Source organism: Furipterus horrens, unplaced genomic scaffold (assembly GCF_987537825.1).
Source record: "Furipterus horrens unplaced genomic scaffold, mFurHor1.1.pri manual_scaffold_1, whole genome shotgun sequence".
Lineage (NCBI taxonomy): Eukaryota > Metazoa > Chordata > Mammalia > Chiroptera > Furipteridae > Furipterus > Furipterus horrens.
Window position 1 is genome coordinate 200990239 of NW_028327171.1, and position 25464 is coordinate 201015702.

The 25464-nt window shown below is 40.0% G+C and overlaps 1 protein-coding gene across 1 annotated transcript in view; it reads left to right on the forward strand.

The window, feature by feature from the left end:
• The window catches only part of VWC2L (von Willebrand factor C domain containing 2 like), a 140767-nt gene that overhangs the window by 95976 nt on the left and 19327 nt on the right, over positions 1 to 25464 (forward strand). The window contains 2 exon segments of the mRNA XM_090268753.1: positions 10541 to 10589; positions 10592 to 10687. Coding sequence (XP_090124879.1) covers positions 10541 to 10589; positions 10592 to 10687 — 145 coding nt within the window.

The following is a 25464-nucleotide window of genomic DNA, read 5'->3' on the forward strand; positions in this document are numbered from 1 at the left end:
TCGACCGCCTCGCTTGCGGGAAAGCACCAGGAAGCGACGGAATCCCTCCAGAAATCCTAAAGAGCGGGAAACCAGTCCTGCTACAGCCGCTCCACCATCTACTCTGTCGCTGCTGGAAGGAGGGTTACATCCCCCAGGATATGAGAGATGCCAACATTATCACCATGTACAAGAACAAAGGAGACCGCAGCGACTGCAACAACTACCGGGGCATCTCTCTCCTCAGCGTCGTTGGCAAAGTATTCGCCCGGGTCGCTCTTGTCCGCCTGCAGACCCTTGCTTCCCGCGTCTACCCAGAGTCCCAGTGTGGCTTCAGAGCTGGCCGATCAACAGTGGACATGATCTTCTCCCTACGCCAGCTGCAGGAGAAGTGTCACGAGCAGCATAAACCACTCTACCTCGCCTTTATCGACCTCACGAAGGCGTTTGATCTGGTCAGTCGAAGCGGACTCTTCAGCTTGCTACGGAAGATTGGCTGTCCACCACATCTGCTTGCTGTGGTCATGTCCTTTCACGACAACATGCACAGCACGGTGTCCTACAACGGCGCAACCTCTGAGGCCTTCCCAGTCAGCAGCGGAGTAAAGCAGGGCTGCGTCCTCGCGCCTACGCTGTTCGGAATCTTCTTCTCCATGCTCCTCCAATATGCCTTTAAGGACTGCAGCGAGGGTGTCTTCATTCACACCAGATCCGATGGCAAGCTCTACAACCTGGCCCGTCTACGAGCCAAGACCAAAGTCAAAGAGGTGCTCATCCGTGAGATGCTCTTTGCCGACGACGCAGCTTTGACATCACACTCCGAAGAGGGACTCCAGCAGCTAGTCACTTGCCTTTCCCACGCATGCAAGGAGTTCGGACTAGCCATCAGCCTGACGAAGACGAATGTTATGGCTCAAGGCACGGGGACTCCCCCATGCATCACCATCGACGGGTACACCCTGGAGGTTGTCAACGACTTCACTTACCTCGGGTCCACCATCTCGAGCTCTCTGTCAGTCGACTTGGAGGTCAACCGGAGAATCGCCAGGGCAGCCACAGTTATGGCCAGACTGAACCGGCGAGCGTGGAACAATTCCAGCCTCACTGAGAAAACCAGACTGCGCATCTACCAAGCCTGCGTACTCAGCACTCTCCTCTATGGCAGCGAGACGTGGACCACCTACGCAAGGCACGAAAGGAAACTCAACAGCTTCCACATGAGGTGCCTGCGACGCGTCCTGCATGTCGCCTGGCAGGATAAGGTCCCCAATACCGAGGTGCTGAAGCGAGCCAACATGAGCAGTTTGCATGCAGTTCTTAGTGAGAGACGCCTCAGGTGGCTCGGCCATGTCAAAAGAATGGATGCAGGCCGTATCCCCAAAGACCTCCTCTACGGCGAGCTAGCAGAAGGCAAGAGGATGACAGGGCGCCCAAAACTGCGGTTCAAAGACATCTGCAAAAAGGACATGACACAATGCTCCATCAATCTCAACACATGGGAAGTTCAAGCAGACGACCGCCTAGCCTGGAGGCTCGCGGTCAGGCAAGGTACGTCACGTGCAGAGGCTGCGCGCAACGAGGAGGCGGTCCAGAAAAGATCGAGGTGGAAGCAGCGTCAACAGCAGCAACAACAGCCATCTGCCTCCACCTGTAACAAGTGTGGCAGGGATTGTCACTCCCGAGTCGGACTGCACAGCCATTCTCGGCGGTGCAGATAGACTCTCAGGAAGCTACGCCATCGTCTCTCGAGACGGACGGCTGCCGACGACGAACCAGAAGGTGATGGTGTAAATATGTCATTTATAAAAATATATATACATATACATATATGTATGTATATATATAAATGACAACTTTACTTTGTTTAATTAAAGTCCATATAATGGCTACACAATTTTAATGGTTGTCTTTAAACATGCACATAGTATTTTAAATATATATTATCTATACCCCCCCAAAAAAAACCCAACACATTTGGCTGTGGTTCAGTGGATTGAGCGTCAGCCTGCAAGCCAAGTGTCGCTGGTTCGATTCCCAGTCAGGGCACATTACTAGGTTGCACATCAGGTCCCCAGTTGGGTGCACGAGTGAGAGGCAACCACACAGTGATGTTTCTCTCCCTCTCTTTCTCCTTTCCCCTCTCTCTAAAAATAAAATAAACAAACAAATTATTTAAAAAACACATTTGTAAAGTCTTTTAACTTACCTTTTAAAGATATATTTAAATACATTCCTGAAAACATACTGCTTATTAATGATCACTATGACTTATGAAAATACATGTTTTCCCATAGATGAATACAATAGCTATTTTATAGGAAAAAAAAGTTACTTTTCAAACTTATATTTCTGTTCTAGGTTTTATTAAATCTTGATATGTAAAATACGTATATTGAAAACACAATACACAGAACAATAAGGAAGAAATACAAAATATTTGTATGTGAGGAAAAAAATCCCAAAGCTAACTTTTTTAATATTCAAAAAACACATTGACTGTATATGTAATATAATTCAGACACGTTGCTTGACACTGTCTCAATATAGAAGTAAGCACTAACAAAGCAGACTTTGTTAGTAAACTTGCAGGTGAAAGGAACCAGGTCAACATTTTCCATTGACTTTTATCAGAAGAGAAATGATTTGCATAACGGTTTATCATTTAGTAGTGACTTCTATTTCTAAGGCTATAATGTCACCATCCAGGCTCCATTCCCCGGCCCCAGGCCATCGCCTCATTTCAACTCCAGTCCATCTGCTAATTGTTTGACCTGTGTGGCAACATGAATCAATGCACAGAAGCCTTTGGGCACTTTCTCTCTTGAGGAAAGCGTAATTGAGTTACCCATTTCCTGTTTTTCAAGAGCCAATAGAAGTCTGGGAATCTGAGAAGGTTTTGCCTTTCACTGAAGATGCACAAAACACTTTCTGGGTAGTGTCACAGGCTTCTGTTTTGCTCATTGTTCCTTGCATTTTAAATGTAAAGGTTCCTCATGAGAAAGGAAGAGTATTTAGAAATCCCAGCTCCACTTTTTTAAATTGAAAACCTGAGAATGTTTTAAAAGATGAAAAGAGAAATGATTTGAGGTACCGGAGACAAATTAATATGAAATTAGGTCTTAAAAGATTCAAGTTTTGCAGAATTCTCTCTTTTTACCAGTGATAGTTACTTCCTGGGGTTTGCTATAACTATGAAGGGATACATGGTGGATGGAATTTTTTAGGTTAATTTGGGGAGGAAAATTAAGAAATCTATGTGTCTTATAGCCATAAGCTTATTTTAGAAAAAATAATTGATTACTCATTACGGGTGAACAAAAAAAAAAAAAAGAAAGGAATTTTCAAAAGCTAATTATCACGCTGGCCAGGTGGCTCAGCTGGTTGGACTATCTTTTCATACAGTTAAAGGTTGCAGGTTTGATACCCAGTTAAAGCACATACCTACGCTGTGGGTTTGATCCTCGGTCAGGGCATATACAGGAGGCAACCAATAGATGTTCCTCTCTCACGTCAGTGTTTCTCTCTCCCTCTCGCTAAAATTAAACATATCCTCAGGTGAGGATTAAAAATAATAATAATAATAATTTGAAAATAAAATTATCATAATATAGACTTTGTCACTTAACAGTGATAAAGCTCATGTTATATCTGCCCCCTCTTTGTCTGATTTGTATCTTGCCAACCTCTCGGTTTCCTGGTTCTATCCATACAAGTTACTCTCAGTTGTTAAATATGGAAGTTCAAGCACATAATGTCACATAAATACGAGGAAGAACAATATCATCACTTTCTAAACTTGACCCAGACTGGTTCTCATAATTCTTTTTCCAAGAGTTTCAAACTTCTCTAGAATTCTTAGATCTTGGACAAGTTCAGAGAATTTCCCTATGTTAGTGTGAGTTGGAGCCTAGGTTTTCTCATATACAAAAATGAAAAGATTAAGCCAGAAGGACACCCTGAACTTGTTGGAATAAAATGAAAATTAACCTGATTCTGCTTCTAACCAACTTTTTATTCGCTCCACAAATATTGGGTAAGCACTGCTGTGTGCCAGGCACTGTGTTAGGAACCAAGGACATGATGATGAGGAAGCAGCACAGGGTCCCTGCCCACCCCTAACTCACCCCTCATGAGGGGAATGCTAGTATTGCATGCCTGCGCCCGTTACTGCTCTCTCACGCATGCCCTGGTCTCTTCGAGTGAAAGACTCCACTTTTCACAGCTTATTTAAAAGAATCAGATCATTTGACCATCAAACTAGACATATCACAGACAGTTATCATATAATCTTGGCTCAAACAAAGGTTAGAAGAACACAAAAAGATTTTATTTTCATTTCTTTGCTGACAACTCTAGAGCCAAGGGCACTTTGGCTGACTTTCTCCTTTTTAGAAATGCCAAGTATGAGACAGGTCCACACACTTATTGAGCGGTTTGCATTTAGAAAAGACTGCAGGCAGGGCAGGCAGGTAGGCATTCTTGCTTTTACATTTCAAATTTTTAATTAATAATGAGCTCATTAGTTTCTCATAAATTCTTTTTACACTAGCTAAGGAAAAAAGGATTTCATTCTATCCAGTCTCTTTTTCTGCAGGGAAAACCCCTGTTTGGGATTCTTAATCTACCTGCCACATGCCATGATTGTCAGGATTAAATGAGTTAATATGTGTAAAACACTTTGATTAGTGTGCAGCATAGAAATGACCGTGAAATTGCCAATATGTGTGTCTAAATCAATGTCTAAAGCAAAATCACAATGAGAGATCACCTCATGCCTGTTATAAGGGCTATCATTAAAAAAAAACAAGAGATAAGAGTTGGTGAAGACATAGAAAAAAGGGAACCCCTTAAAAATAATAAAATAATAAAATAAAATAAATAATTAAAAAATAAAAAAGAGAACCCTTGTGTACTATTGATGGGAAAGTAAATTGATGCCGCCACTATGGAAAACAGCAAGGCGTTTCCTCAAAAAACTAAAAATAAAACTGCCATATGGCCCAGTAATTTCACTTCTAGGTGTATATCCAAAGAAAATGAAAAGTGAATCTCTAAGAGATACCTGCACTCTCATGTTTATTGCAGGGTTAGTCAAAACAGCCAAGACAGAGAGCAATCTGAGTGTCTGTCTACAGACAAGTGGAGAGATGGCATATGTAATGAAATATTATTTAGCCATGACAAACAAGGAAATCCTGCCATTTGTGACAACACAGACTGACCCTGAGGGCATTAAGCTAAGTGAAGTCCGACAGGGAAGGAAAAACACTGCATGATGTCATTTCTATGTGAAATCTCAAAAAGCCAAACTCAGAAAGAGACCAGATGATGGTTACCAGGGGTTGGGGTAGGAGGTAGGGGAGATAAATGGGGAGCTATTGTTCAAAGGGTACAAACTTCTAGTCATAAGATAAGTTTTGGAGATCTAATGTACAACATGGTGATCTAGTCAACAATACTGTGATATACTCTTGAAAGTTGCTAAGAGTGTAGATCTTTAATATTCTCAAGATAAAAATGGTAATTATGTGAGGTGAAGAAAGCGTTAGCTAACACTACAGTGCTAATAATTTTGCGATATATGTGTACCAAATCAACACATTTTACAGTTAAACTTACATGATGTTATATATCAATTGTATCTAAATAAAGGTGGAAAAAATAGCAATTTCTTAGGGCTTGACCCAATATATCAGGTATAAACAAAATACACTATCAACGTGGTTCAGGCAAATAATAAATTAGTTACTAGAGAGTCAGGAGCTTGCCTAAGATCACAAGCTAGATATAGTAATGGGAAAGCTAGGATCAGATCAGAAGCCAGACTCCTGATCTAACACTCTTGTCACATATTATGTAACTTCTACCCAAGAACAGCCTTTCAGATTCCTAGAGAGAAAGAAAATGTGTTATATCACAAGGCCAATTCTATCATCTTCTCCATGCTAATAATGTAGAAATGGGATTTCATAGAAGTTTATTAACTTGGCCAACACCACAAATCAGGGCGCTGGGAATTTGAGCATGGGGCCCTGGCTCCAGGCAAGGCACTCCTAGCTAGTGTGATGCTTTCTGTATTTCACTGCTACTATTTGCTTTTACTACTAACAGATCCAGGTTTTGTGGGATTTTCTGATTTTTTTTAAATTTGTAAATGTTAACAAAGGCTAAATTATCAAAATTTGTTTTATCACAATGTATTTTTTGTAAGCCATTCACTCTTACAAATACACAAGACAAAATATTTGTTTTACATCTATAGGCAGTGGAAACCGTGGAGACAATTGGAAAAGCTTGAGAGGCAATAAGCGCTTGTACTAAAGCTATCGCCAGGTCTTGGTTTTGTTCCACTGCCATTTTCTATCTAAACGATGAAGCTTTTCTACAAATTGAGCTCATAGGCAAAGTGCTGAGTCATTTTCATTATTGCATTTAGTCTACACCGGGGCAGCACCATCATGTTGGAGGAAGTCAAACAATTACTCTGTTGTTTTATTTCAACTTATATCTCATATTGATGAAATTATCAAATCATATATGTGCCTCTGTTAAACTGATTGATGCTTAAGCTCTTATATTTGATAGCTTCATTTTTCATCTTCTATCAGGTAAGGGACTGGCCATTCCTGAAGCCTCCATCATAGAGTCCTATAATTCAATAGATTCAGAAGCATCCAAAGTTTAAAATCACAAACTTCATCCAAATGGGTGGTTCTTTGGATCTCACAGCAGCAAGCAGTCGAAAGAGCAATAACCATGTCAAAGTCGTGAGAATTATAGTAGTTCAGAGAATAACTTACCATGCAGAGAAAAAATAAAATTACTCTGTACTTAGGTCCCCATTTTCTTTGTAAGGTATTTTTAAAATGAAAGTGTGCCAAGTGGGGCTCAAGCCAAACCTTCTCACCTTCACAGCTCACCTTACCTTAGTTAAAATGGAGACATCAGGGCACCGCCATGCCCGTGGCACAGTGCCAAGTGGGTAACAGAGACAACCAGCAATTATGCCATGAGGGGGGAAAGTTCATGCCAGAAGCAGAGGGGCTCAAGTTCAGCTGTGAGTGATGGCGGAGTTCTCATTTTCTGATATGAACCACTGATCCCCATTTAGTTATTTGTTTACAATACACATGAGATAACATTTATCCGGACTCCAATGCCATAGCATCTCGGCCTTTAGCACAAACACATGCTTTGTCCTGAGAAGGCTGGGAAGATAGGCAGACCTGGACAAACCTTTTTGACTTGCAGACCCACAGCTAACTACCTGTGGGAGTCAAAAAGGAGCCACTTGAGAAATCAGGAATGGATCATTCAGGTAGTGACAAGATGAAGAGAGAGATTAGTGATTGAAACCAATTTCAGCAAATTATATATAATTTGCACAAGGTCTGAGAATAAACTGATGTCACAAGTACCTGGTTATATGTGTTTCCATCCCAGAGGAAATTAACGAGGTAGATATATATAAAGTGTATGCATACACATGCGTCAAACTCATTACTAAAACAATATTAACATGGCAACCATATAAAAAGGAGACCTCAAAATCTCTAAGTCATTGCTTAAACTGCCATATTAACATGATATGTGTTTTCGTTAGTGGTCTTGATAATCATGTTAGGATGAGCGAGTGGAAATGAAAAATGTGGTAACATCTACAAGAGGGGGTGTTTTAATAGTGCCACCCACTCAATAATTTTAATGTTTCCCAAATCTAAGATACTTCAATTTTCATTCTTAAGTGACCTTGACTGTGTGTTGGCATTGATCTTGTTTCTTTCTCATAGACTCAATAACATTGAGAGAGAAAACGGTTGCTCCCCAAGGACCCTCCAACCAGCACCTCCACAAATCTCAAGTTGTGTTAGGATCACAGAAAACATGAAAAATGCAAACAATAAAGGAGAACAGGCGGAGCCGCTAGCAGGCCTACATAACCAGCACCTGCGCATAGGATTTCCACAGGCAAACACATTCCGATCTGATCGTGTGTGGACTGTCTCAGTCTGGACACATTTTTCTGCTTAGGATGTGAAGAAACACTGCCAAAAAAATTATTACTTGGAAGTAACCAATGCCTTTTAGATCAAGTTATTTTTTTCCGTCGTATGCCATTCCTTTTTCAAAATTTAGAGTTGAACAGGTAATTTGTTCTGGCATAGGGGAAAACTGTGAAAATAAAAGAAGCAATTTTGCATTTTCTCTGTATTGGAATATTAGGTCTATTCTGCAGGAAATCAATTTTCCTGAGAATAAAGAGTTCTCTTTCTCAGGGAGGGTGAACTTTTCAGTAAGCAGATGTCAAACAAAACCATTTCTTAAGTGGGCTCTTTGCAGAAGCAGTTGGCTTCACATTAAGGCAGAGTCAGAGCTATGAGCGACTCCCAGAACATTACAACTAAGGCAAGTTCCCATGTAATTGTCTAGGGGAGACCCCACCCAAAAGCAATGATTGCCAATGGGAGCTACCAATGTCTTACTTTCTTATTGAAATAGAACAGGTTTGAATGCCATGGGTTCAGGTTCCCAGAGTTAGCTTAGCTATCAGATTTTAAAGGAGTAGAAAGGAAAACTATAGTAACATATCCAAGCTCAGTGCTCTAGTAATTCCACTTACACACTTAATTTTACATTTCTACAATCCACAGTATCAACTTTCATCCAAATGGAGCTGTTTGCTATTTTTCTGTAGACCCAGTAAGACAAAGGGAGGAAAAAGAAATCTACTTTCCTGGGCAAAAAGTAGCCTTAGAGAAAGGAAACATAGACCAGGAATTGACAAAACCCTCCTCTAGGATTTGACAGAATCCACTTCTGTTCACAATGAAATGCCTCCATTGCACTTGGTGCAGAGCAGGAACGAGGCAAAGAGGTGCAAGTCACAGTAAGGGTAGTAATAATATTAGGGGTACCATCATCTTTACTTTGGGGTCTAGATATAAAAAGTGGTCATAAAACTTGACTTCTTGCTTTGCTCACATGGATATTGCTGAGGTAAGAATGCACTTTTTTGATACATGTACTATAAAAAAATAATAACTCACTTTATGGAGCCACACTAAGAAACGATGGCACATAAGCTCCTTGAGTAACCTGTTCACTGACAGGAAGGACCAAGTTCCCTCCTTTCAACAGTTTAATATCATTCTTATTACTGTACTGAAATATCTTTTTAAATTCATCTCCACTCTATTTATACCAAAATTAAGAGATAAGAGGAAAAGCTAATATATCTTCATAGTTAATTCTATAGTCATTTTGCACGCTTTTATAAAACTATTGAGTGTTTTTCATGCATTCTTGTATATTTTGTTTTTAAGCCACATATTTATGAACATTAAAAAAGGGACAATGGGAACTTTATCGACTAATTGGGAATAGGAGATGGAGTGGGACGCATTGGCCAGAGCTCATTTCCCCAGGCAGCACACGAACTTAAAACTTTCTCCCACCTGAGACTGGATAGGAAAAGCCAGAGGCAACCCCATTAGCCATGCAGCTGGATTGGAGAGACAGATGCCAGAGCCAGTGACCTCGTGCTGGAGGGCGGGATCCTAGCAGGCTGACTTCTGCATTCATTCTCAGAACCCCTCCTCGCAGCCCAAATACTTTCTGATACATCTCCCAACTTCCAAAGACGCGGTTCCTTTTATAGAATGAAATCCAGGCAAGCCTACCACCTCTCCAAATGAGTAGAATCAACTCCTGCGTACATCAGTGCATCTGATTGACAGCTCTGCTCACAATCACCTGACAAACCATTTCACCTTGCTATGCTCCAGTTTCTTTTGCAACCCAGAAACACAGTAATGTACAAATCTACCTCATGGGATTGTTCTGAGCAGTAATTATGCGCGCGTGTACTTGTATTAAAGCACTTCAGCTTTCTAAGATGCTCTAGCAATATCTGAAGTTAAAATCAGAATAACTGAATAAGCCTGCAGCTGTAGCGGATGTGCTACCTACGCGCGCGGTTGCTAGTATTAAACAGCAAGACCTAGAGCTGGTCTTCTCATGGCTCTACCCTCGGGCTCTGCGGCTGACTTTTGATTCTTTCTACCTCAGTATTCATCCTTAAAACAACTTAAAGTGATGCACTCCCTTGCAGGTCTAAGGAGGAGAGAAAAAAAGCCAAGCAACTTAGTAAGTATAGTTTAAAAAAAAATAACAGGATACATCCCTCAAATACTTGCTAATTTCATTCATGTAACTGTCAATTCAGCCTAAGAGAAAAATCAGAAGAAATTCTCTGATTTAAGGCATTTGCCTAGTAATAGTCACAGACATTTTTTCTGGTTTTAGCCAGCCAAGTGAAGAACGGGAGGTTTCAGAGAATGCCTGTAATTTTGCCCTGAATGATTTGTACGTGGCTTCTATAAATTAAATTGTTGGGGTTATCTATGGATAACGGCAGGCAGAGTTTAGCCATAAATCTTCCCAGTAACCGTGACTTTAAGCCCCCTCTTCCAACAAATATTTCTAAACTGTTTTCCTTGACTCATTGCCCATAAAATGGATGGAACGCTTTCAATTGTCTCTTTCTCTTTCTTGGTCATAGCTTCAGAACCCTAGCGCTGCTCTGATTCCCTCCAGTTGCAGATATTGGTGGAGTCAAGGGCCAGGCCCCAGAAAAGTTTCACAGAGGGGCCATACAGAGGGCCAAATTGGACCCTTCCATTCACAGCACGTGTCTCTGAGACGTGTGGTAAGTGACTGCGGTACTGATGACGCTGCAGCCACGATGGCGCAATGGAGACAACGCTCCGCTCGCTGGACTGAAAAACCACGTTGCGTCTTCATGCCATCGTGCTGCGTCTCCCGGGCGCTATGCATTTTAATTGCACATGCTGCAATGAAAATGTAGGAGTCAAAAGAAATGATTGTATACATTGTGTTTCCAGGTCATCGTCTAGTATCTCTGCATTCTTTGACAACAAAATATTTAAAGACCGAAGTTGTAATATAGAGTCTTAGGGACTGCGTTCAAGTACCTTCCACTTGCACAGAAAGAAATGCATTATCACCAATAAGCAAGCAATGGCGGGGGTACAGGTACACAATGCTGACGGGGCATGATTTACTCAGCTCCCAAGGTGAACAGTGCCCCCTAGAGTTATGCAATGAAGAATTTTGTCAAGGTCCCAGTTAACCTTAGGGAACTCTTCTAAAGAAAAAAGTGACTCAAATAAATTAGAACTGTCCTTCTAGAAGACATAGGTTCCAGTTCTTCTGCCTTTGGGGTCTGATTTTTCTCACTGAAAACAAGGTTACATGGGATCATCTCTATGAGACGTCAGTTCTTAAAGTCTCTGAGTCAAGAGACTAATGCAAATGGTTCCCTCTTTCAAGCAGGAACTTGTAGCTAGTGCCCTAATAGTGAAAGCAAGAAGAAATTCTATTTAATCCCTCATTGTTTTAAAGGAGGCCTAAGATAAGAATTTAAGTCCCTGGACTGCCTGAGTAGTTCAGTTTCTTTCACAGCCAATGGGAACACTGCTTAAAAATGAAAGACAACACAGAATCATAGAGGAAAGGAAACTCAACAGAGGCAGTATTTCAAAAGTGAGTTTAGGAGCTCTGTTTTTCCCAAGCTGAAAACATATTCTCTGAGCTAAATAATGGAGTTTGCTTTCAACCAAAGACAAACTAAGCAACTCCCTTGATTTGGGGCTGCGTTACAGACATATGTATTTAGAAAATATGCTCCCTACAATGTTTTCTCAATCTGTCTTTTGCCTTTCACCATCCAAATTCTTTATTGAGCTTCACATTCTGCTGTTTGATTTATAAACGTAGGAAATATACTGAAGATACCTTTTTTTTTTTTTTTTTTTGACATTTCCCCTGTCACTCTGCTCCCCTGATCCAAGGTTTTTGTACTGCGTGGTGAATCCCTGTATCCACATTGGCCTATTGCAATGTGAGCCGAACTTGGCTTCCGGATAGGAAACAGACTGAGCACACACTTTAAAGACTATAATCCACGTGGCACAATCATTACTTATAAACCATGAGCTTTTGTTTTACATATATAAAGAGAAAGGTGATTCTTAAAACTGTGTCAGTTATCCCTACTTCAGACATCAGTCATTGGGCTGGGAGCCAGGCTCAGTCTGGGTACAGCCACACAGTATTAAGCTCAGTGAGTTACATGGAATTTTACAATAGGACTTAACAAAAATCGTGACAGAAATTTAAACACAAGTTACAAAACTGAAAACACACAATTCATACAATATTCTATATGTGGGGACATCTGAGACAGAAGGGAAGACACAGGACCCCTACTTTACAGAGTAACAAATAGTTCTTCCTAAAAAAGAATTATCACACATTGTTTCAGTCTCTCAGGCTTTCTATCCAAGGCTAAACTTCACTGGGGCAGTTCTCCTGGGCATAGCCATTTAAGTATTTTCCAATATCCTTTATTGGTACATGGAAGATGTGTTTCTCCTAACTTTATTCTCATCTATCCATTATCACACTATACTGTAAGTCCTATGAAGACCTATTCTTCTTCACTTTGGTGTCCCAATGGCTATTATATTGCAAGACACAAATATTTTTTGAATTACTAAATAAAAGATGGAAGAATTCTTTTTGTCTCTCCTAATAAATGTGAAACACCTTTATTAAGTCCCGGTCATAAGTTCTCCCTAGCGTTTTGCAGTATTCAATTAACATGTATGTAAATTATAGTGCTGTTTCAATTCAAGGTCAGCTTCTAGAATAAGAAAAATGCTGAGATGGACTTGAATTCAGTTCTTCAACCAGCAGTTCCATCTATATTCCCCGTGATCACCATGAGGAGTGAACTTTACAGCCTTAGTTACATCCCAGTTCTGTGTAGTTTTCAGCCAGCTGAGAGTCTGCCTCCCCTGCCAGCACCCACTTAATCCACACTGGAAAATTTGATACTTTAGTGACATCCAGTTGAGCTAAAAACTTAACATTTGTGGGTAAAAATAGAAATTAGGGTTTCCCCTTTACTCCTTTTATAGGGATATATATATTCCTTTACCTTTACTTCTAGAACAAAAATTATTAGCATTGTTCTTATGATTCTACAAAGATATTTTACCTTCCCTGCTTCTACAGTTTTCTAAAAATATGTATCTGATCTCTTCACCCCTGGCTTAAAATATCCCCAAATGCCTTCAGCATAAAATCCGGATTCACACTATGACTTGCCAAAAGGTTGATGATCTAGCCTCTGTTTATTCTCAAAGCTGATTCCCTAGCACTGCTCTCAGTAGTAACCCAGTAACTTCCACCACCCCCAGATAAACCTGTAATATTAAACATTTCCAAATATACATATTTTACTCCTTCCCCCAACTCCACAAACTCATATATCTCTCCCTCTCCCTCCCTCTTTCTCTCTCTCTCTCTCTCTCTCTCTCTCTCTCTCTCTCTCAAATACACGCACTCTCTCTCCACTGGGCTAACCTCTATTCAACTTTTCAATTAGCTCAAGAATCATTCTTCCAATTAGACATACCAAGTCCTCACTCATCACTCATCTCTCCCTCTCATAATCTAGGTGGGTGGTCCTCTTAGATTAAAAACTATACTACTTTGTCTGCTCATCCCTTCCCCAATGGTCTCTATGTTTTGGAAGGCAGGGTCTGAGACTTAATAATGTCTTTGGATCCCTAGCAACCAAACTCATGCTTATTAATATAGTCAAAACTCAATAAAAATTGATGAAATAAATAAATAGATCCATGCCTTTTATTTGTTTATACTTCCTCTCAAAAAGTCTGCAAGGATTTCTTATTGAACCTATTAACCCAATGCATAAAACCAAGCAAAGCAACCAGATTGCTTCCAAATGGGCTGGCACTGGACTGGTTTTGGCAGACTTGCTAGGGATAAGATTTTGTACGGGCACTGAGTAAATATATACATCATCATGCATGCTAATGTCCTCAAGCAGTTTTCTTCTCCAGTCTCCTCTTTGGGGCATGTGTAATCTTACTTATTGCCATACTACTATAGAAGATGGGATGGTTTTGCTCAGAACTGGATTGTGAGGAGATGCAAGAAACAACATGTCAAACATATATCTCAACGTCTACATGGCTGTGACAGACAAAATAAGAAACCAGGAGACAGACTGAGCACTGTGCATTGACAACTGCTGAATGGCTCTTCATGAACTATTCATTTGCTCTCATCCTTGCAGGATGTTGTCACTCTAGCAAATTATCACTTTAGTTAGACATTCCCAGAGACTGCCTCCTACTCTCTGTAGGTGAATGCAGTTGGCTTCTTGCATGAGTAGAGAGATGCTCAGCCTATTTTATGCAAGTGAAATGAATACTATCATGTTACAAATGCCTCTGATTCACTCAACTCAACAAAAATGTGTCAAGCAAATAATTTTGTGGCTTCAAGTGCTATGGGTGAGGACATTCTTCAAATAAAAATGCAAATGTCCTTAGAGTTTATTGTCAGTGTAATTTTAGTATCATTTAATATATATATTAAATATACACTAATTAGTATTTATACTTTTGTATAGTAGTATACTGTCCCTTAAAGAAAAGTGTCCTAATAGAATGTTCTCTCTGCCTTCTCCCGACTACATTTATACAATATTTTATTTTCTGCTACCTTAATTTTTATATTCTGCTCTGTCAACCCTAAGTTACTTAAGAGCTAGATGTGTTTAAGTGAGTAAATACTGGGCCACTTCTGTCAAAATCTTCAGTTCCCAGTTATCTGAGAGAGGAATTAGCTGTCTAGCCTATTTGCAAAACTCACATGAAAATTTCCATTGGGGAAAAAACCCTCATAATTTCTAAGCTGAGCACTTTTAAATTGAATCTATAGATCTTCTTGGCATGAATGGATATCTGGCATCATACTTAGCAATGCTTGCTGCAATGCCTCCTCATAAAATTAAGCAACTGTACGATCAATTAATTTTTTTTCCAAGGCAGTGTGATGGTGCTCTCCTTGGATGCCATACTGTGTCTGATTTGTTTGGGGACTACTGCACCTGACATAGAGCGATGACAAACACTTGGTAACATTGCAAAGGAGATGTAAATCAACTCAGAGGAGCACCAAAGCATCACCCACTTGGCAACAAGAGAAGCTCTGTATCCCCTAAATGTGTTCAGCTCCATCACAGAAAAGTTTATGAAAAGAATTATTTTGGTAGCCCTTAACAAAATTTAATCTCTGTTTCCAAAACTTGCCACAGTTAAAATGCAAATGCAAAAAAATTAAGCGTTGCGATTAGTTCACTGTTAGTGAAGTTGTCACTGCTAGCTGAAATCTTTGTGTGTACCTTGTACCAATTAGGAAAAAAGATCAATGAGAATGAAAGGGACCTTTTAGTTCCATTACTGTCTGACTACTTATTATTCTGAATCATTACGCTGAGGACATAAAATTTCAATACTTATTCTCAAACTTTGTTAGTGAATAACGAAGTTATGCTGACCTTGCGTGGTAGCTAATCTAGGCTGAAGGTTCTGCTTTGTATTCCATATTCTCTTGATGTACTGCTGCTGTTCGATATGCAACCTGTAATTAGATTGCATAAACTTTTTACAGCTAATATTTTAACAAAGATACTATCTTTCCTAAAGCAGACTGCTCTCTCTTCCTTAGAAATAAATTACAGCTTTTAAGCATCACTGATATTGGAAAATAAAATATATTATAAAACTCAATTAATCAGTTTAGATTTCACCTCTAAAATGATTTTTTAAAGTAAAAAGATTAATTTTGATCTTGGGTATATATTTTTTACTGTTGCATAGAGTTTATTTGTGTTTTGCATTTGGTAATTTCACACACACACACACACACACACACACAAACCCTTAAAAATATCTGATAAATTAGCTAAAGGAATGAGGTATAAAATTTAGAAACTACAGCATTTATTTATCCTTCTCAGGAAAGCGTACTTGGAATTGAGTACACCTGGAAGTATTGATACCTGTTTGGTGAGAAACCCACATAAAACAGTGGACACTCTAATGTTTATTGAATGTTTATTTATTGAATACAACCTAGGTTTGCTAAAGATACCCATAATCCCTCTGTATTGGAAAACTTGGTTTAAAAAAATGTTAGAAAGAAGATAATAGATTATATCATCAAAACCAATATTTAACTTTCACTGAGCATTCACTAGAATCTCTTTATATGCTTAATCTCTTGAATCTTCCCAATAACCTAAGAGCAGAACACCCTATTTTGCAACTGAGGACAATGATGCTCTAAGAAGTGAGGTAACTCAGGCAAGGTCCTCAGGTGGCAAATACTGGACCAAGATCCAGACCCAAGCAACGTGGCTCCAGGGCTCTATGGCACCCACAGATTCTAAAGGCAAAATATTCTTTTCCCAGAAAAGATGGTCTCTCCTTGTGTATATTGGAGAGTTAGCGTCTCTAACTCATATATAACCAACATCTGTACTTGAGTGGGAGACATTTATTTGCAAAGTTTGATTTTTCAATGCTAATGAACGTTAAAATGTAAGATTTACGTGAGAAAAAATGCAGGCTTCATGTGAATGAGAGGAAGGAATCCCAGGGAAATTAATTTGCTTCCAGAGCACTGTGTGGTAAATAGCAGCCAGCTTTTCTTCTAAACTGCTTTGCATCTGTAAACAATACATTAAAGGCAAGGCTAGAGACTAGGGATGGATTTTTTTTTTTCCAAGCTGACTTTTTTACTGATGCTTAAAGCACTTCCAGTTAATAAGTGGATACATTTCTGATGGACTTTACAGTGATGTAACATATTCTCAACAGTGTCCGGGGGCTAGAGTGGGACCACAGCCTGTCTTTACACAACACATGAGAAGCCAAGAGACCTCCCATCAATGTATTTCACTTGCTTTTACCCCAAAATGTCCCTAAATTTAGCTTTTTCTTTTCCATCACAGGTGCCACTTTTTTTTTCCTGGAACACACTAGTTAGGGGATCATACTTGGAAGGGATAAAAATCACGAGACTTGTACTTAAACTACTAAAATTCAGGGTGCTTTATTTACACAAACTTCAAAAATACTTGGCTCAAAGTGATGGGATGCTGTATAAGATGATACCCAGGCTGAGATTGGCAAGCAACCTCTTCTCTCTGTCATCATCTGTCAAGGTCATTTGTGTCTGTATAAAGTTTATTCTTCATCCTCTTCTGTTCCCACATTTTGTCTTCAGTCTTGTTACCACCCCAATAGGAAAACAGAAAAACCAACAAACCTGTCCCTTCTTTGACTTTGCCTTGTTCATGTCTCTGAGTCACATTTAGCCATTTCCATACCAGGCCACACCACCCAGACACATGTCCTTCTGCTCATCTGAGAGCTCCTTTTCCCATCCCCATTATAGCTGCCTGATTGCTCCACGTGGTCTTAACTCATTGATTTAGCATGCTCCCTGGCATCAAATAGAAACTCAAACAACATCTGTCAAAGAAATGTTTGAATAAACTTGCAATTTATAATGAAAGATGAGCTTGGGAAGAATTTTCTGGATAATGCATGGATAAAATGGCAGTGTGCACAGTGGTGAAGAAGTTAAGTTTTGGGGTAGGTGGTCTTCATTCTGCAGTCTTGCTCTGTCACATGTCAGCAAGGGTATTGAGCTAGTCGCTCCGCCCCACCAAACCTTGCAGTCCCCATCTCCGAAATTGGGACAATTAGCTTGTACCATACTCAGCTTTGTGCCTGACACCAAGCAAATACACAGTAATAGCACTTTTAATTTCTAATTTATATTTTTTGGTGGTAAGCAGTTAATGCATTTAAAATTATAATGTGGAGATTTTAATATGTCATTAAAATGTGATATATTCCAGGTGAATTTTAGAACAGCATTAGAGTTCTGGGGAAGAGTAAACACTGTTTATTCTTCATTTTTTTCCCTCCTGAGTTAAAGTGTTAAATGTGAAATAATAATAAGCAACCACCAGAAGGGACTCCAACTGCTAAAGGGTTGTGTAGTCATTTTGCTCAGGTGAGAGAGGTCATGCATTATGGGATGGGGTTGGCTCCCTGGGTAAACGTAATGCTGGTGACAGTCTGCCTGGCATTAAATGGCTTTCCCTAGGTTTAGGTGCCTCTCACAAGTGGATTATTAACAGAGTCCATTTAGCTTGTTCTTGTATGCAGTGTGGTTAAATCTAAGGAAAACAAGCTGTGACCACTGAGGACGATTTGCCTCTGATCATTCCAGGCAGCTTGGAAAATTGCATAAACACCGCCAGAACCAACCACGATGGCGGTTCCTCTCTGGTGTCCGACACCAGCAGCTGGGACCAGCATCGCCAATTGCCTTTCTGACTTCCACGCTTGCCGCCTCGGTGAGCAATCACTGCCGCTGCCAATGGTCTGAACACAGAGGTGGGAGCAAAGTTGAAGTGACTGAAAACTCCTCATGCTGCTGCCTGGCTCTGATCGACCCTGACATCGTTCAGAAACATGCAGTTAATGCAAGATGCAGATGGCTGGTGTTAGAGCTGCAGGGGCTGACGGAGTCCCATTTTTAGCTAGTGTCCACGAGGCAGGCAACCGGGGTGCCCTGGGCAAGCAAAAGTCGCTGCAGGCACCAGTCAAAACAAGCTCCCTGCATCTTATTAATTATTACCCGCCCCCCACCCAGTGTGCCTCTCCTGTGCCCTTTCCAATATTTCAACCTTCATACTCTCTCTGACTATCCCACTCCAGAAATGGATTTATCCCCGGCATGATTACAGCTAATGGCTGTACAATTTTCATGCACTTTCATCCAAGACATATTTATATAAACCTTCCCATTACTGAAATGTCTGCACAATTTAGAAACGACATGTCAACTTCAGGTTCATTCACTCAGCAAACATTTATTGCACACCCCCGTTAGGGTGTCATTGTGTCACACCGATGCCTTTCCTTGGCAAGTTCCTGATAAATTCTCACTGAAAAATCTAAACTGTGCTCATAAAATGACTTGCATCTGAAAGAATGCAGTGCTCAGTTTGCATTGATCTTTCTCTCAGATATTCAGTAGCAAGAGCAACCTTGTGACAGCAGCTCTTTCAGGTTAATACGAAAAGTTGACTTCCAAATTAAAACACCAAAGACCCCTCCCATTCAAATGCACTCCCCCACCTTTCCTCCAGAATTCTTAAAAAGGCTGAATAGAAATGACTTCCTTCAGATCTGTTCAAACAGAACTTTCAACCTAGCCAGACTTTAATTCATTTTTGAGGACTCTCAATTTTCCAGGGAGTGTTCACCTTTGAGTATGTTTGGTTTAACTATAGAAAACCTACCTACAAGAGCAGTAATTTCATATGGATGTGGTTCAACTTAAATAGAAAGTACAAAGGAAAAGCTAATTCTATTTTATAACTTTAAAAATGTTACTCAAGCTAACCTAATTAATATCTTCAGGCCCTTCCCTTCACATTTTATAAACAGGGTTTCTTTTTAAGGTAGTTATCAAATATAATAGTCAACAAAAATTATTTGTCTTATCCAGAGCACTTTTCAGAAATGCAAACTTGCTCCCAGAAAATTTATAGATTAGTTATCCTCTCGCTGAATGTGCTGACCACGGAAAGCAAGAGAAATAAAAGACAGAGAGGAAAATGAAAATGGTTGGCAAGGTCTCTCAGTTTAATTGAATAAATGAGGGAATTCTAAATAGTGTCCTGCATGCCCTCTCAAAGCCAAACCTGTCTGGCTGATTCTAAAGTGCTAAATGGCTCCCACTGGGCAGTAAGAAGTCCTGGCTTTCAGCCAGATCTGCCAAATGGCTTCACTTTCCCTGTGCAGCTAGGTACGGGGGAAACCTAAAGTTTTTATGGTGTGCCCAGAAGTGTGATTATATGCCAATATCGTGATGATAGAAATGAGAAGTATACTATGGTGCTCTGCAAATTAAAGGATTCATTTCTCATTAACTATTTTAGTAGGCAATCCTGAAATGCTATGACGATAAACATATGGGTATGATACTGCTACCCGTGCCTCAGAGTGAGGATTTAAGATATAGAGAGATCAAACAGCTGAAAAGACACAGGACCAAAGAACTCCTCACTTCTGATTCCAAGTCCTTCACTTTGTGCTTGTCAAAGGGGACAAGGGGCCTCCTGCCCTGGACAACCAAAGTCTAGAATTCACAATCATCTCACACATGTGTCTGTATAGACATAGCTGTGTAGCTCAGAGTTGCTGACCCATTTTTTAGCTAGAAACCAATGCTGTGAGGAGATTTAGTATGTAAAGGCCTCAAGAAGGTAGTAGTTGGCCACTAGCAGGTAACCACTTGGAGCTAGTGACCCAAAATGGTCAACACAGCCTCTCTGTGACTTGGAAGTTCCTTAGGCCTGGTAGTCTTCCAGAAAACTCCCCGCAAAGCTGGCTGTCTTTCCCAGGACATTCCAGCATAAGACTGGTGCACGTGATACTTCCTGATACTACACTCCATCCTCATGGTAGGATGAAGAATCTCAGGCCAAGACTTGGTAACCAAATAGGTGCTTGAGTAATGGTAAATGGTGCATGGGATTTGGAATTTACCTTGGGAAAGACTCTTAAACTCTCTGAGTTCAATTTTTTTTTTTTTAATCTATAATGGGGAACACAACAAGTCTTTTCAAATTTGCTGATATTACAAAAGGTAAATGGATTAATCTCTTATATTCTGCTATAGATCAGGCACTATTCTATGCCTTATAGAAACCCTATGAGGAGAGTATTATAGAGAAAACTACAGTATGGAGTATTTAAGTAACTTGGCCGAGAATATATAGCTAGTAAGTAGCAACAACAAAATTTGAACCCAGGCTCCCAAGTTCATTACAATGCTGCTTCCCAATTGTCCTGAATTTTCACATACTCCATACCACATACACTGCAAAGTTTTATGTTGGTTAATTTGGATAGCAGGACCTAAAATGCTAATCTCCAAGAATTAATTGCTAAATGCATCTTCTAATAATTATAACTGCTGTGACGGGTCTGTAGTGCGTATAGAACTTTGACTATTTTACTACTTTGCTTTTATCTTCTGTTTTATGATTCCTCAAAGCCATTCTGGAAAGTTGAGTTATAGTTAGAAAGCTATTCATAAAGATTAGTTAAACAGAAAATGAATCTACTGGGTACGTTAGGAGCATTGGCATGTACCATACCCGTGTGTACTCTCACTTTGAAATCTGTCGTTGTTAACTGCTCACCTTTAAGTAACATCTCTGCCAGGATACTGACTAGCAGTTCTCTCCAAGTTGTAGAAAATACAGAATGATCTGTGGCTGTTGCCATTTGGATTAATGACATAAATTATTTTTAACCAAGTATCACAGTAGCACAAGACCATTGTTCTAAGAAAGTAATTATTTTCCTCAGGATACAAAAGGTATCTATGACACTAATATGAAGTCTAAAAAATATATAGCATATTTCATGAAACAAAATGTTGTTTTTTTTTAAATATAATGTTTCTGAGGTTTCAGAGCTGCCAGAAACCTAAGGAAAGGCATTGATGTCTCTCCTGAAAACAAATTTCTCTCTGTGTTAATTTTATGAAGTGTTTTATTGACTTCAATCAAATTTAAAATACAATTTAAAAACACTTTCCTGGTGGGGCTATCAAGGATACCAAGAAAATCCATAAACATTCTTGATGACCATGTTCCAAGACTCTAACCACAAAGACAACTGTGATATCCCACTGGTACTCACTACATCAACTTGTGGGAATGCCTGATTTTTCTTACTCCCACACCCTAAGGGGGAAAAAATGAAATAGTTTAATATTTCAGCATCAACTGATTCAAATTTTCTATGCTGGCGCTAACAAAAATAACTGAGGGAGGCTCATTAAAAATGACGTTATTTCATTCCTGAAAGGCAGAGTTATATCCACCCTCCTATCACCTCCACCCCCATCCTTGCTCATTAACTTCTGGGTTTGATTTGCACCCCCACGCTCCAGCATAAATATGAGCATGCTTCAGTTTGATCGGGGTGGTAATTTGTATAAAAAAGGTGGGTAACAATCCTAGCACAGAGCTAGGAAATGAACTGCCCCTAAAACTGTCCTGTGAGCTGAGCCTGAATGATTTCTGTTTCTTGCTCGGGTTGAATCTTTGGCTTCCTCTTATGCATAAGCCCATTTACTAAGCAGTGAGAAAGAATTGCTATGGCATTTGGCACAAAGCTGCCAAGATGTACAAAACTTCAGTTTGATTACCATATGTTCATTGTGTTAATTTTCTTTCAGCCAAATGCTCCCTAGATCTTGTCTGCTGTCTCTTTTAGCTTCTGCTAGATTCTCCCAAATTCTAATGTTTTTCTTCCTTGCTCGATAATGCTCTAGTGGGGAGCGTGCAGAAACTCTGTTTTGTTCTAGAAATGGCCACAGTAGGAGTCATATTGCACTTCGATGCGGCAATTGTTCTCATTGCCGGTGACGGTTAGTTTCATAAAAATGAAGTGTAATGTTCACAGGCAGGCCAAGTAATTATCGCAAATACCAGATTTTTAACAACAGAAAATTGCATGCATTGTCCACGAACCTTTTCATATGGTTTATGTTATAATGTTTGCATATTTGAAATCTATGCCACTGTGCCATCCCTGAAGTTCTACTTTTAATAACATCATTTTTAGCAAACACTGAGAACACTGAATGTCACAAACCGTATAAGTGTTGGTAGAGTTGTCATGTTCATGTGATGCTGTGCCCAAACCAAGTGTCACAGGGGGGATCCCAAGAAAGATGATACCCTAATTTTAATACAAGGGGCAAACCTACTGTCATGAGTACGCTTGGGTATGTGCTACGATCATTTACTAGACTTCTACGCACTGTGCTGAGTGCCTCTGTGGTGGTCAAAGTCCAGCATGGAAATGGACTTGTGCCTACGTTCTCTTCTATGCCAGATTCCATAGCAGATACACAGAGGCAATGCAAGGAAGGTCCTAAGGGGAGACGGTCAGCTCACACTGGTGGCACTTTGTAAATCAGGAACTGAAGTTCCCCTCAAATACCACCATATACGTAGCAATAAGCAAAGGCTTGAGTAAATTCTAGGAAAACAAATAGAACACTTGAGGTTACATCCCAAACTTTTTAGTTTACACCTTCCTAAAATCCTTGAATCAATGCTAGAACTAAAGCAAGGATATTTAGAAGCCAGAGTAGAACAAAACAGATAGGCATGGGTGTATACAGCCTGCCACGGGCTGGCATGTTACATATACAATCTGGGGCGAGGTAAACTTTGCTAGGGCTGAAAGCATAAGAGATATTCAAACACTTTTCACCAAGTGGTCTGTGATTGTTAACATCTGTGTGTCTAGTGCTCATTAAAAAGAAATCTCCCGATTAATTTTTTTAATGATAAATACTGGCCTCAACATGGAAATTACTGGGGTATAGGAGCTTAATTGAGCAGCACTTACTGAAGACCACCACAGAGCAAAACACAGCAAAATTCTGTCCAGCTAGCCCGTTTAGTAACAGAACTCAATCATTAAAGCATTCTAGGTGCATTCAATGTCCCAGATACCAGAAAGCACAGAGATTTCATGGGAAGTAATCAGTAAAAGCTCATTCTCCAAACACCTGGGTTTCAGGGGAAAACAGACTTGCCAAGAGCTCATTCGTTCTCAGCTTAATATGGCCATCCTCCAATACTAATAGCTGGAAGCCAATCATCTTCCTGAAAAAGTGCACTGCATAGTATACATAGGCACTGAGGAGAGCTTGTTGGGTAAATCCATAAATACACAATTTTTCTCTTCTGTATGCGAGAGAGTTTTTATTTTTTTCTGCCAGCTTTTTCCATTGATTTAGGTTTCACTCCAAGTTGCACCCGCTAATGTAAATTTTACTTTCTTCAAATGTCTTCTCCATTTGGAGGCAATACTGATGTAACTCTAGGGTTGTCATTAAATCTACAAACATCTTATGACTCGTGGATGTTTTCCTGTCTGGAAAACATCACCAGTAGTACAACTAACAGAACAATTAGCTCCTCACACTACTCAGAACTTCTGTGAGTTCCGCTGAGCCATGTGACTCACTGCCTCCCCTGGTATCCTGGGTGTTCCTCACTGCTTGACAACACGAGGGGTGAAATTTACAGCTTCAAACATTTACACAATTTTTTTTTAAATGCCAATATTCTCTAGGATCTGCATGAGCATTTTTTTTAAACTGCATGTTGGCAGAGATAATGTACTTTTGATTTCTGAAAAATGAACAGTACAAGCCAGGACTTACAATTTATAAATAAATTTTCATGTTTTCCCTGCAGGATATAAACACTCAAAAACACTGCCTGCAAATTCACATATGAGCAGGGAATTCAACCAAATCCAATGGATGATGGTGCAGTACTAAGAACATTATAGAATTCTTGATTTTTCTTTCTTTCTTTCTTTCTTTTTTAAGTACATAAAGCAGCTAAGGGTAGACCACAAATCCTTCAGTCAAATCCAACCAAGTTGTTAACACAGACAATTTGTCAAGTGGCTGCTGTGATAAGTAGTTTAACCTTCTGTGTTTAGGCTTGTTCGTGTTCTGTGTTTGCACCAAATCCTCACCCCTCCAGAGATTCTTTTAAAGAGCACTAATAACAGCATTAGTAATCAATATGCAGTTTGAAATCCTTTTAAAATCCATCGGGAAATTCTTCTTATGTCTGAACTTTCCTGTCTGCTTCAGCACCATCTACGAGCTGGCTCAAGATTACAGCTTCTGCAACAAATTACCACAAGCTCACTGGCTTAAAACAACACAGGTGTATTCTTGTACAGTTCAGCAGGTCGGAAGTCTAAAACCCAGGAGCAGGCTGGGCTGCTGCAATCCTCCTAGGAGCTTCAGTGGAGAATAAGTTTCCTTGCATTTCCTAGCTTCTAAAGGCCATTGACGTTGGTTCGTGACCCCTCTCTCTCATCACTCCAACCTCCTGCTTTCTTCTTACTGCTGACTCTTATCCTCCTGCCTCCCTCTCTCTTGGAAAGAACTCTCATGATTACATTGGACTCCCTGGATAATCCATGATAAATCTCCCCATCTCATACTTTCTCACTTAATCACATGTGCAAACTCTCTCTGACCATGTAAGGTTAACATGCTCACTGGCTCCAGGGATTAGGATACAGGCAGCCCAGGGAGGCCCTACGCAGCATACCACAGGGAGGTATGCCAAAGAGGACACAAAAATAGCAGCTCCATTTACTTAGGACAGTATTTCCCCTCTAAAGCAATGGAGAATCATGGAGGAAAATAAGCAATTAGGAGAACATTGTTATGTAACTGCAACCAGATTGAATTAAGAGGCTGGCCTAACCATAAAGTTATAAAAATTGAGATCTGAGAATTAAAAGGTATATTCTTGGATATTCCTCCTTGATGCCTTGATACCATCCCTGATGCCTTTATGACTGCCCTGTCTAGATGCCTCTGCTAAGGCTCAGAGACAAACACTGAGCTGCCTCAAAGACTTGACCG